The sequence below is a fragment of the Aplysia californica genome, unplaced genomic scaffold (genome assembly GCF_000002075.1).
Source record: "Aplysia californica isolate F4 #8 unplaced genomic scaffold, AplCal3.0 scaffold00353, whole genome shotgun sequence".
Taxonomy (NCBI): Eukaryota; Metazoa; Mollusca; class Gastropoda; order Aplysiida; family Aplysiidae; genus Aplysia; species Aplysia californica.
This window is the reverse complement of record NW_004797623.1, coordinates 625,139-638,646: the sequence shown is the minus strand read 5'-3', so window position 1 is coordinate 638,646 and position 13,508 is coordinate 625,139. Positions and strand designations below refer to the sequence as shown.

The 13,508-nt window shown below is 41.1% G+C and overlaps 1 protein-coding gene across 1 annotated transcript in view; it reads left to right on the top strand.

Moving 5' to 3' along the window:
- LOC101847743 overlaps window positions 1-13,508 on the top strand; it is a gene marked incomplete in the record, with an annotated part of 240,046 nt that overhangs the window by 13,757 nt on the left and 212,781 nt on the right. The window contains 9 exon segments of the mRNA XM_035970982.1: window positions 1,839-1,889; window positions 4,739-4,932; window positions 6,289-6,363; window positions 7,309-7,401; window positions 8,826-8,933; window positions 9,724-9,870; window positions 10,538-10,717; window positions 11,042-11,156; window positions 12,154-12,296. Coding sequence (XP_035826875.1) covers window positions 1,839-1,889; window positions 4,739-4,932; window positions 6,289-6,363; window positions 7,309-7,401; window positions 8,826-8,933; window positions 9,724-9,870; window positions 10,538-10,717; window positions 11,042-11,156; window positions 12,154-12,296 — 1,106 coding nt within the window.

Here is a 13,508-nt window from a genome sequence, read left to right as displayed (position 1 = left end):
CCTCCCCAACTGAAAAGAAAATCATCACATTTGTCGTTTGTGACTAAAATGGTCAGAAAACAATGAATGCCTCGTTCTGTGCTTTCAGCTAAGGTAAGTTATACTAAAGGTGACCAGTTCCTCGAATTGGGGAGCAGTGTCTTCAACTGGACGTCTGGTCAGCCAGATACCGAGGTCATCAGGCGTATGGAACGTGTTTCACGTTCTTTTCGCGCCCCTGAATGGACAGAATTTCCCGAATGGGCGGGACCACCAGCTGGTCGACCACTCAACTTGTCTGTCGCAGGCGAAAGGTTGCCAGAGTGGACTCGTACATTTCAGCAGTTAGACAGTAATCTACCGAGTGCAGGCTCGAACCCTGACCCTTTGTGGCCGCCTGGTAAATCTTCGCCCAGCGTGAAGAGGCCTGAACACGTGTATCCCCACGGACAACAGTGCAGCGCTCAAGAGTTCTATTGTCACGACGGCACGTGCGTGCCTCTATGGTGCCGATGCGACGGAGTGCCGCAGTGTTTCGACGGCTCGGATGAGTATGGATGCCACACGGAGCCGCCTGAAAGTTCGCGTGAGCCGGCTAAGAAAAGCTTGGTGTCTGCTGTGCTCATGGGTCTACGCATGCTGCATGATATTGCATGGAACAATGATTCACTTTCAGATTCTTGTCCTGCCTTTTTCCTAGCATTTAAAAAAAAAAAATCAGGGCCATATCGGATGCCCTCGTCTTTTAGTTTTAATCTCTCAGCAAACTAGTTTTGTTACTGTCTGCTTGCCAATGATTGATATCGAGGCATACACACTTCCAAGTGATTTCGTCCTCAAAAGCATCTGCATGCTCGTATTTTTGTCTCTGTACTATCTGAGTATTCTGCCTTGTACAGGTATGGAAATGGCTGTCCTTTTGTTTTAAACAAAGCTTGCATCATGTTTTTGGGGAGTGTAATGTATGCTGTCTGAGCCTGGTGCGTCATGGGGCAAGTCCAGCTGTGGTGGAAGAACTCTGAATGAACTGTTGTACAGCTGAGAAGAATCTGGACATTTTATTGCACAGGGGATCAGATGACTTGGTAAAAGCTTGTATATGTGTGGAAGACAAACAAGACAAAAGAAAAACTATAAGCACGCGTGAAGAACAAATATAGGCAAAGGCATGTGTATGAGTGAGGAACAAATATAGGCAAAGGCATGTGTATGAGTGAGGAACAAATATAGGCAAAGGCATGTGTATGAGTGAGGAACAAATATAGGCAAAGGCATGTGTATGAGTGAGGAACAAATATAGGCAAAGGCATGTGTATGAGTGAAGAACAAATATAGGGAAAGGCTTGTGTATGAGTGAGGAACAAATATAGGCAAAGGCATGTGTATGAGTGAGGAACAAATATAGGCAAAGGCATGTGTATGAGTGAAGAACAAATATAGGCAAAGGCATGTGTATAAAATGATGATCATTTTTACGTCCTTCATTTTTTGGTTCACACATGGGTAGTCTAAGCCCTTATACACATTATTATGTTAGTTTTGATGACAAGATTTAATTTACTGATTTATTCAGATCATATTATGCTCTCTAACCAATTTCTTCTTCCAACTTGCAGCTTTGTGAGTGGCACAAGCCCAGAGACAAAGCCGGGTGTTTGCACTGTACACATTTCTTCCTGTTTTTCTTTTGTTAAGAATGGTTATGATAACTTTATGTAGCTTTTTAGTTCGATCTGTTTAGCGGCACATGCAGTGGTACTGAAAAAGCACAGCACATTTTTCTAACCTCTGCATTATATAGGGAAGTGGAATATTATCATGACCATGCTAAAACCAATCATTTCTTTTTTTTTTCTCAGCTTGCTACAGCTCCACTGACACACTGGATATCGCCTTCGACGAAAACGATGGTATGTTAATCTTAACTCGGTTGAATTGTCCAAGTCGTTGCCCATAAGCACTGAGTTTTTTCTGCTTTTTGTCTTTTGCTATAATTTAAATGTTGCCCAATACTTTACAAATTGTGTGTGTCTTCTTTATTCCTAGCTTGCTTGAGTAAAACTGATGTTGGTATAATAACATGACACTACATTTGATCTTATGATATGTCTGTTGTTGGCAATAATATATTGTGGATGTCCCGGTAACTGATAGTGTTGGTTGCTTACCATCTGAGAAATTCTGCACACTTACGGTTACTCACTCACTTACAAGTAGAAAAAGATTGATACTCAAACGACAGTTTCCCAAGGTAGTCTATTTCTTGAGTAAACTTGACGAAATCAAAATTTGCCTAGAACGTCATGGTAGATATCTAAATATGCACAACTTCACAAAACATTAATTGCTTTTTAAAGTTTCGGGAAGAACTCAGGGAATCTAATTACATTGTTCCCATGTTTTATTATTTGATGTGCATGGATTTGTGGTCCATTTGGAAATAATGATATGGTAGAAGCAAGTAAACTGATTGTGTTCCTAGGGCTTTTTTTTTTCATTGAACCCCCCCCCCCCCCCCCTAAGAACACAATCAAGTTTTCCCCATCAAATACGGTTGCTGTACACTTCTGCCGAACTGGCAAACGTGTACTGCAGCCGGATTTGACACTATACAGGGAAAGGATTCCCGTCCAGGACCAGGCTCGTTTCCTCGGCGTTATATTCAACAAAAAACTCACATTCATATCACACATCAAAGACCTTTGTGTGAGGTGCCAGAAAGCGTTAAAAGCTTTGAAAATTCTATCGCTTCCAGAGTGGGGCGGGGACTCAAAACACCTTCTCCATTTGTTCTACGGATCGTCTAAACCACACATCCTAAAAATGCTTTACCCAGTGCAAAACCATGGACTCCGCCTCGCTCTTGGGGCTTTCCGCACTTCTCCGGTGGAGAGCCTCCAGGCCGAGGTAAACATACCATCACTCTCACTCAGACGCACACTACTCTCTCGACAATACACAATTAAACAGAGCTCAACACCAGAGACCCAGCACACAACTGCATTTTTAAAACAAACCCAGAAACCATGAACAAATTCCAAAACAACGAATGACTCATGAAACCCTTCAGCATCAGAATCCTTGAGGCCCTCAAAAACATACACTTTTCCAAACAAGACATCCAACAATTTCTTTTCCCCGACCTCCATCCGTGGCACCTCACCAAGGCAAAAGTAGATTTACAGCTGACCACATACCACAAAGCAAGCACAAACACCAAAACATTTAAAGCAGAATACAAAAAACTTATAGAAAAATACCCCTCCATTTTCTCTGCGGAGGCCACTGCCTTTGACATGGCACTGGACTCCGTAGAAAATTCTCCTAACAAATCTTTCCTTATCCTTTCTGATCTCTGTCTTGCATCACCTCACTCACAAACTGCACACTCGTACGCCCAAAAATAGTTAGGCTACAACAGAAAATACACACCTTAACTGAAACAGGGAAAAATATCGTGTTCGCATGGATACCTAGCCATGTGGGCATCCGAGGAAACGAGCAGGTAGATGACCTGGCGAAGAAATCCTTATCCCTTCTGCTGGGATCAACCACGAACACTCTCCCACAGACTGACTTTAAAAATAAAGTAAAAAAATACACCTCCTGTCTGTGGGAGAGCCACTGGAAAAAACAAACTAATAACAAACTACACAACATTTAACCCAAACTGGGACCGCGGAATCCTTTGGGCCTCTCTAGAAGAGACGAAGTCATTTTTACTCAATTACGCATCGGATACACGGCCCTAACACACAAATACCTCCTTCCGGGAGAAGAGAAGCCGTTCTGTGTCGGATTCGACACCGATTTTACCATTAGACACATTTTAACTGAATGTCTAGACTTTGGAGAGAGCCTTAGGAAATACTTTAAATACAAAAAATTGCAAGACATTTTTTCCGTCGTTGGTCCCAACAGAATTTTGAATTTTATCAAGGCCATTGGCCTTTATGGAAAGTTTTGAACATTTTTAAATGTCATTTAGAAAGTTGTTTTAAATTTAAATTTAAATCTAAAATCTATTTACACTCGATTTTTAACGTTTTAACAATTTTAGATAGAAATATTTACCAGTATCAGTTCAAGAAATAAACTGTTGAGAAAAAAACCCAGCTTGTTTCGCCCGCTCATATGACCTAATGCAGTTCTTACTGTGTCTTGGGTAAAACCCCATACTAAACTAAACTATTCATTGAAAAGGCGTGGGCTGAATTTCATAGTTTTGGGTGGTCAAACTTTCCATGTAAACCTGATATCATCATCATCATCATCATCCAGTGTCAGATCTGCGACAGACATCGGCGATCATGGTTTTCCATTCATTCCTTTGCTTGGATGCTCTCAGAAAAGCTACGTTTCCCTGATCTTTCCCTGTTACCCATTTGCTTAGGTTCCCTAAGTATGTTGTTCTGGGCCTACCCCTGCCTCGCTCGCCCTCAATTTTGTCAGTGAGGGCTTGATGTTCAAGACCCTTATGTCTATTCAGGTGTCCCAAAAACTGCATAATTTGTCGTTTCCTGATTGTTTTTAACATTGAGCGTCCCACGTGGGCTTCATCAAGCACTACCTCATTTGATTTCTTTTCCTTCCACGATACTCTTAGCAGTCCCCTAAGAAACCACATTTCTGTTGCCTGTATTTTATTGTCACTGTCTTTAGTGATTGTAAACCTGATAACACAAAGTATTTTCTTTTCTTCTAACCTCGATACCTGGAGGCACCCGCTTATATAACGCTCGTTCATTCTTTCTCCCAGGTTCAGGCCCATCTTCGCAACCGTCAAAAATAGTGCTGCAAAACAACAGACAAGCATTTGCCTATTCTGTTCTGTTTGACCCTAAAGATCTTGACCAGGGTTACCCTTTCGACCAATACTTTCGGGGTGAATACGATGCTTTCAAAACCCCCCCTGGGTACTATGTCACAATGACAGGAAAGCTGGACCGAGATGTAAGTATTTTTCAATTTCAAGAAAATCTGCTCAGAACCATGTTCACTTTGTATTTTTTTCTGTGATCTCCTTCCTTGGTGGTCAACAGGTACTCCCTCTGGTGGCTTTTGGTGTTTTTCACCTGATGGCGAACTATGAGCTGCTTCTTCTTTCCTATCAAACATCTATCGTCCTTATCTCCCCTTCTTCTTTTTTATGTTTGTTACTCCCGTGTAACTCCTCTAATCTTCTGGCGCTCATATGACCTTATGCAGTTGCGAGCGCTGTAAAACATTTACTAAAACAAAAAACGAACTATATGCTGAGGTGATTTCATGCTGGATTGCCATTCATTCTTTAGCTGGTGTGGTCTGGGACATTGTCATGGCACTCCACCCACTTGACTGGCCCTATTATAAATGCATTTGGTATTGTAATTTTGGGTATACAGCTTTATAGGTGACCTGACAATGTTGGGAAAGATATGTAACTTAAAACCAAACTTCAATATTGTGTCACAACCTCGTGGAATCAGGTGCTCGTCAATTTTTTGACATATGGGGTTATTGGTATCATCTTTAAGTCTGTTCATTTGCCTTTCTTTTTGTGGAAAAAATATCCATCTATGTTGAATAGGAGTGGAGATATTTGTGATAGAAGGAGGTCTGGGTCGCCTGGTTTTTAGAGGTAAAATTTACCAGAAAATGGCCGCCACAGTTTGGTAACTTCCATAGCTTAAGAGACCTTTGAAAATGAAAATTTACATTTTTTTGGTCTTTAATCAATGTTTTTCAGTAAAATTCACCAGATATGTGTTTTTAAACGGATGTAAAGGGTGTTGAGCCAAAAAACAAAAACAAAATTGGAAAAAAATTGCCTAACAGTCAGAAAAATACCATTAGACAAAATTTCATCATTTTGACGAGCACTTGATTTCACCATGATGCCTCACTATTATCACCAGCTAACTTGCCATGACTGGCTCAGTCTACTCTCTTTTTTGAAACCTAACTGGATCGATAGTGTCTTCAGTCGTAATTTCCCCTTTGATACATACACATGAGTAAAGGACTATTGGTTGGGGCCATTCTAGAATGGTTTTCTTCTTCTTCTTCTTCTCCTTCTCCTCCTCCTCCTTCTTTTCTATTTCACCTCCGTCCTTATCTGTTCTTTGTCAAAGATCGATATGTGGGTGGTTGGAGGGCGCCACTGGTAGGTCCCACTTCTTTGCATTCTCCTCTGTTGTTTCCATCTGCCTGTCTTACTTTTTCTCATCACTAAATGACCATTATAGTGTCGATGTGCTTCTCTTTACTCACACAAACAAACAAAAGATGGATGACCAGCTGTCATGGACAAATTGTTTTCTCTGACAGGGTGCCACTGTGAATACAGATGATGATCTGAACATCCTGCAGTACCAGCTGAAGTGCGAGTCAGGTCCGGGCGTTGTAAGTATATTTTAAATAATTTCCCACAAAAAAATAATATAATGTGTATTGTGTCTTGATGGGATAAAAAAAGAAACCATTCAAACATTTTGCCTTTCACTCATAAGAAATAAATGGTGTAGATCATAGTGCTCACAGGTACGACAGGAAGGATGATGTATGGCCACATGAATAAACCACTGATCAAAGATCCAACCAATGAGTTGAGGAGGGGAGATCAATCCATAATCTTCCAACTTAGAACACAACATGTACCCCTCAACCAACATCTCAACCGAATTGGAGTAAAGCAGTCTGCTGCCTGCCCACTATGTGACTACCCCTCAGAGACAGTAGAACATCATCTGTTCTTCAGTAGAAAATTAACTGATTTAAGGGGATGTTTTCTTGCCAAGCTACCCCACACATCTAATTGCCTCTACCCCTCAAGACAACAATTAGAACAGACATGCAGCTATTACCGAATGGCATCATGCAGAAGAGTTAACGCTCAGATGCTACTGGATCGCTAACAACAACAATCATGGTGCTCGCTACTGTGTGAAAGAAAAACCCATTCACTTGAATTGCCATTGAGATGAGAAATCGTTATGGTTGCTCAAGTCGTAGCATTGAAAAACATCTGGAATAGCACAATCAGATTTCCTACCTGGTTATTGCTCCAACATTTTTGTTTATTAGATGAAATATAGAGGTATGGCACTAAGAGTTGTTAAAGAAAAAGTTAATTAAGAAGTATAGTATCTTACACTACCACATTTAGAATCTTTATACCTGTGATGAAGAATTGTTGAATTGTTAAATGTGTTTTACAAAAGTCAACAGCATGTATTTTTCTTTTCTTAGGTTTTTCCTCCCTGTTTTTTTGTTTGTAGCTCAAAACATCCTGGAATAACTGCGATGAAAGTGAGCACCATATTCAGTTCTTTGTCTTTTGCTTTCCAGGCATACTTCAAGATTCTGAAGATTCGAATCATTGATGTGAATGACAACACACCGCAGTTTGTTCAAGCTCCATATGCAGTGACAGTCAATGAGGTACCGAAGCTGCTTTTGATGCCTTACTTCTTCTCATAGCCCTGACAGAGCTTTTGGGCAGCACTACTGACTGAAGTTGTCTGTAGGCCATTCCCAAAGGGGGGATATTACCATGTTCTTATGCGCTGTAGAATTGTAAATGGGCTGATTTATCAGTGTCATGTTCTTACTGTGCCGGAACAACTTAGGGGGGAACTGCTGGTTTTTCTTTCCACATCCTTACTATTGTCATTTTTCCTCTACTTCTTTTGTATGTTTGTCACTCTCTTGTGGACTGCTATATCCGGGGTGCCTTGATAGTGGAAGCAGACTTTGTGATGTTGAGGCTAGAGAGGTGAGCAGAGTAAGCCTGATTTCCCGTTTGGGCTTCTCTGTTGACATCTACCCCTTGGCGCTCATATGACCTTATGCTGTTGTGAGCACCGTAAAACCTTACTAAAACAAACAAATAATAGAGCTTGATGTAGTTGATTTTTACGTACATGGCCATTTTATTTCCATGGAATGTAGAATATCATCCCATGCCTGACAGGCAGCCACACGCTGTTCAGAGGAGCTAACAAACTCTGATTTTTTAGAGTAGTCTACAAAAAAACTTTTCACACCATAATAGTTCATATTTTCAAGCTTGACTTTGATTGATAGTATTTATAAATGGATGAGGTACCCATTATGGAGCATACCAAGTCCATCGGTCGCGTGCTCGTCTCATGACAGAACAAAACTAAGCCATGCGCAGGAAATGCGTCTCCCGTCAAGAAAGGAGCCTACGCATCCATGCGTATGCCGGTATCAATGGGTTAATGTACTCTTAAGATTTATGCTGACTTGAGTGGTTTCAGTTTTGGGTAGAAATTTGTCACGCCGCTGCAGAATCTGGCGCTCGGCAATTTTTGGGCAAATGGAGTTATTGGTATCAACTTGAAGCTTTTTCATTTGTCTTGCTTTTGATGAAAGAAATGCCTATCTATCTTGAATAGAAGTTGAGATATTTGTGATTATGGTTATAGCTATTTTAAAAATAACCATGGGAAGAAAGCGTATGGCAGAAGGAGAGAGTTAATAGATGGGGCTGGAAATGATATAAAGAGAAAAAAACTTAGAACATTTCTATCTTTTTGTGTGTTTGTGTACCCGTGTGTGCATGTGCATATGACGTGTGTCCATGTGTGCTTGTGCTTATGTGTATCCATTTATGCTGTCTTGAGTGGTTTCTCTGCCGTTTTGGTATTGAACCTTTGTTTGATACATTGATCTATATCTTTGAGCTTTTGGCTGTGAAAAAGAAATGATCCACTGTCTTGTGTGGGTGATCTTATTACAATGGGTACTTGCTGCCCATGTCTGTTACAAATTCATAATGCAAAAAGCAGAGAGAAAATACTGATCCCACGGTTAATATTCTCTGTCCATTTTTCTTGCAGCTGACCCCTGTGGGCTTAACGATCTACCGTTTGATTACGGCCACTGACCTGGATGAATCCAACAACAAAGTGGTTTCCTTCAGCTTGTCAGATGATCTGAACTCTCTGGTGAGCCCATAGTGTTTCTTGAGAGGAAAGAGCAGTATAAAAAGGCTACTTTTTGCTTTCAACCCCCCCCCACCCACACACACAATAAAAAGAGAAAAAATATGAATTGCTGTTGCTGTTGCCAATGCTGAAAATTTGACAAACTTTTCTCTGCCTTTTTGGTATTGAACCTTTGTTCGATACTTTGCTCTATATCTTTAAGTTTTTGGCTGTAAAAAAGAAATGATCCACTGTCTTGTGTGGGTGGTCTTATTACAATGGGTACTTGCTGTTTGTTGAGGTAGAGGTTTACTTTCATAAGTTCGACGCCCTAGCTGACCATAAATGGTTTATTTATAGAGGCACCAGCTATCCATGTCGATGCCCTAGCTTTAGAAAAGATAAAAGTCGGAGAAAATGTATTTGGAGTAGAAGAAAGGCTATGAAAACTTGCTCATGTCCTATGAAACGTTTTTGCCCAGATGAGGGTGGAAAGGGAAAATAGTTATGCTTTAATAGATCCAGGGAGACACTGTATAATTGGTAAACTTCACTTGCCCTGGGGGGGGGGGGGAACTGTTTTTAAAACATTTTTTCCTTCTGAGGCTGTGGATGAAAGCCTTATTCTTATAACTTTTCTGTTTTCGAATGGAATAAAAAAAGTAAAAAGTTAAAAAGTGATATTCTGCCTCTAATTTTGAATGAAATCCATTTCAGTATCATTTTACCTCACAATTTTTCAATGAAAGCCTATTTAATATCATTCTCCTGTGTCTGATGAAAGCAATTTAAATGCAACTTTCCTCGTCAGTTTCCGGATGGGACATCAAAGTTTGCCTTGCCTTCTCCGCAAGAAGGTCTGGTCGCTGTGGCTGGGGCCCTTGACTTTGAGAGCATGTACAGACTGGCCGGGGGTGATGCTTCCAAGACTTTCTACAATATGATCGTCACTGTCAGCGTGAGTCTTCATTTTTTCATACTTGCTTGTTGTGTTTGTGTGTGTGTGTGTGTGTGTGTTTAAGTCTGTATGTTTGTTGTGTGTGTGTTTGTGTGTGTGTGTGCACGTGCGTGCGTGTACTATCTGTATGTATGTGTGTGTGCGCGTGCGTGTGCACACGTGTGTGTGTGTGTGCGTGTGCTTGTGCGTGTGTGTGTGTGTGTGTGTGTGTGCGTGCGCGTGTGTGCGCGTGCATGTGCTTGTATGTGTTTGTGTGTGCGTGCGAGTGAGAGTGAGAGTGAGAGTGAGAGTGAAACAAAGTGAGAGAGATTGGAGGGAGGATGGATTGTAAAGTTTAGAAAAAAACGCGGTGGAATCAGGCGCTGGTCATTTTTTGGGCATGTGGTGTTACTGGTATCATCTTAAAGCTTGTTCAGTTGTCTTGCTATCGGTGAAAAAATGCCTGTTTATCTTGAAAAGAAGCCGAGATATTTGAGATTGAAGAAGTTGAGGTCGCCTGGTTTCAATTTGTTCTTAATTGGACATCAGTGGTGTTAAGCCAAAAACGAAAAATTCGATAAAAATTGCCAAAACTGGCAGAAAAATGCCAGTTTCTTCAATTTCATTATCTTGACGAGCGCCTGATTTCTCCACACTGCTTCACATATTCATTTGTTTTCTTCTCCAGGACAACCCCACCACAGGAGCCCCTCGCACCAACACCACAACCCTGAAAGTGACAATTGTCGATGGCGATGACTTGGGCCCAGAGTTTGTCTATGACTCGTGCATCCCCAGCTCTGCTCCGCTTGGCAAGCTGTGTATCCGTGCCACATACCTTGCTTCTATCTTCTCAGGGAATTCTGTGGTACGAGATTTTCCACGTCCTTAAATCTTTTATTACTGACATTTAGAAATAATTTTGGAAATAATTCCATATTAAAGGACCCTGTTCTCATGGAACATTTATATACATTTTGAAAATAGGAGAAAGTTGTTTGGTTTGGAGAGCATTCGAGTTAAAGTGTGACGATGTACATAGTTGTTCAGTACTGAGTGTTTAGAAAATATGCTGTCTTTTAGATGTATCTACATATTGCCATCTCTGAAAAATTTTTATTCTCATTCGCAAAATGCATGCATTGTGCCTTTTCCTAACGTGTTGAGATTTCTTCTTGTTTCGCGTGAACAGGGAGGTGAACTGACTTTCACAGCTCAGCCAAATCGGACAAACAATGCCCAGGTGGAGATTGTGATGCAGGATCGAGACACTCTCAACTCTTCCATTGTTTGCGTTATCAGAGAAAGTAAGTTATTTTTTTATATAAATACGCAGGTGTCAGAATGTAGCAATGAAAATTGTTCCTGTGAAATTGCCGTGTGGTTTTTGTTGAAAATATGTATGTTCACAAAGGGTTTGACCTGTTTGTTATGGGATTTGTAACTTCTTCTGTAAATCATTATCCCATGGTTTGGTCTCTGGAACTACTACTAAAGCAGTGACCAAAACTGAATCTATAGTTCCATAAAACACCTACTCAATCAATCAATCAATCAATCAATCAATCAATCAATCAATCAATCAATACTTATAAGCAGTTACCATTAGTAAAGATTGATACCCAGTTTCTACTGACCCAGCCTGGCTTGAGCAACATTTTTTTACACTATTGAACCCCCCCCCCCCCCCTCCCCGGCGGTGCCACTGACTGAAGTGTCTGTAGACCTTTCCTAAAGGGGGGGGGGGGGGGGGGACATTAACATCTCGAGTTCTTGTGCACAATAGAATTGTAATTGTAAATGGACTGATTCATCAATGTCATGCTCATAACTGTGCCTGAACTGCAACAGGCAACTGCTGCTTTTTCTTTCCTAATCCTTACTACCATCATTTTCCTCTACTTCTTTTGTATGTTTGTCACACTCTTGTGACCCATTATTTCCAAGTTGCCTTGATAGTTAAAGCAGTCTTTTTCTGTTGAAGCTAAAGAGGTGAGCAGAGTATGTCTGATTCCCTGTAAGGACTTGTCTGTTGACATCCACCCCTTGGTGCTCATATGACCTTATGCAGTTGCGAGCGTCGTAAAACCTCTACTAAAACAAAACAAAAAAAACAGTACACTTTTGGAAGAGTTCTATTCATAGATGAGTTACACCCAGCCTAAGGAAAGGGGGGTTGGGGTGGGGTGGGGGTGGAGTAGACCTTTATCATCAAACGTTGATTGTGTTTAGCAGGTTGGGACGGTGAGAAAGACAACTGTAGTCGGCATCATATCCTTCAAACTTTGCCTTTTTTCTCGACAGCATTACCGAAAGGTTATGAAAATTTCTTCACGGCGAATACTGAGCAGATTGGGAGTACCAAGCAGTACAGATGTCGAGTCTTCCAGAGTTCCAACCGGCCTCTTGACCGTTCTGTAGTGCCTTCCCTGAATATGGTGGTTGAAGTGAGTATTTTGAGAATGTTAAGAAGTCAAGATCCTGATGGACTTCCGCATCATCATCATTGCCTTTCTCACCCTGCACCAGGGTATAGGCCACGGACAAACACTTTCCACCTTTCTCTATCCTGGGCTAGCCGCTTGATGGTTTTCCATGTCTTCCCACTTTTCTGTTTATCAATTTCTGTGATTCTTCTCCAGGTTGAACACGGTCTTCCCCTTGATCTCTTACCCTGTGATTCCAGTCCATCACTTTCTTTGTTATGCAGCTGCCTATCTTCCTGAGAGCACGTCCAATCCATCGCCACTGCCTTCTTCCTACCACATCTCTGACTGGGATCTGTCTTGTTTTCCTTAACACTTTCTCGTTGGTGACCTTGTCTGTCCATCTGATCCTCACTTCCACTCCAACAATACAACAGTTGTGTTGAGTTGTGTTTACCGACGCAGTCAACATTGTCCTAGACAGCCACCCATCACTGAGGAAGAAAATAGTTGTCTGAGATAGGTGGACGTCTTGGGCTGTGTCGTTTCAATGTTTAAAATTTCAAGGAGGGGGGGGGGAGTTGGAAGGGGTTGTTTGAATAATTTATACTGGAAGTTCCACATTTCACTTTGTACTGAGGAGCTGGATTTTATTGAAAGAAGCTCAACAGAGCGTTAATGAAATCAACAAGGGTAATAACTATAAGAAATAAGAGATTGTATTTTTTTGGGCAATATTTTAAACGAGGCGTCATCTTGTATCTATCCTTCATGTTTACTCATTTTCATTTTGTTTTGTATCACTTAAATGGAAGTGTCTACGTACTCCCCGATTGGGGTCTACGTAGTCATGGTGTCTAGGTGGACCCCAAAAATGTTGGATTGTGATTGGCTCGCTGAGCGAGCGGTAGTTTACATTGGTTACAACAAAGATACTACATCCTACGGTAGGTTGTACTATCTTTGGTTACAATGCAAGGCTACTGATCATCTCGGGCGGTGTGTCGATCTAGTGTTACTATAATTTATTTATTTTAGCCCAGAGAGAGAGTATTTAATGAATAAACGTATCTAGATCTAGAATCTAGATCTAATCTAGATGTCTAGATCTAGATCTATCTAGATCTAGATCTAGAATCTAAATCTAGACCGAACTGCACCCTCTTGGCTGGGTGCACAACAAAATCTAGATCTATACTCTAGATCTACATACGTTTATTCATTAAATACTCT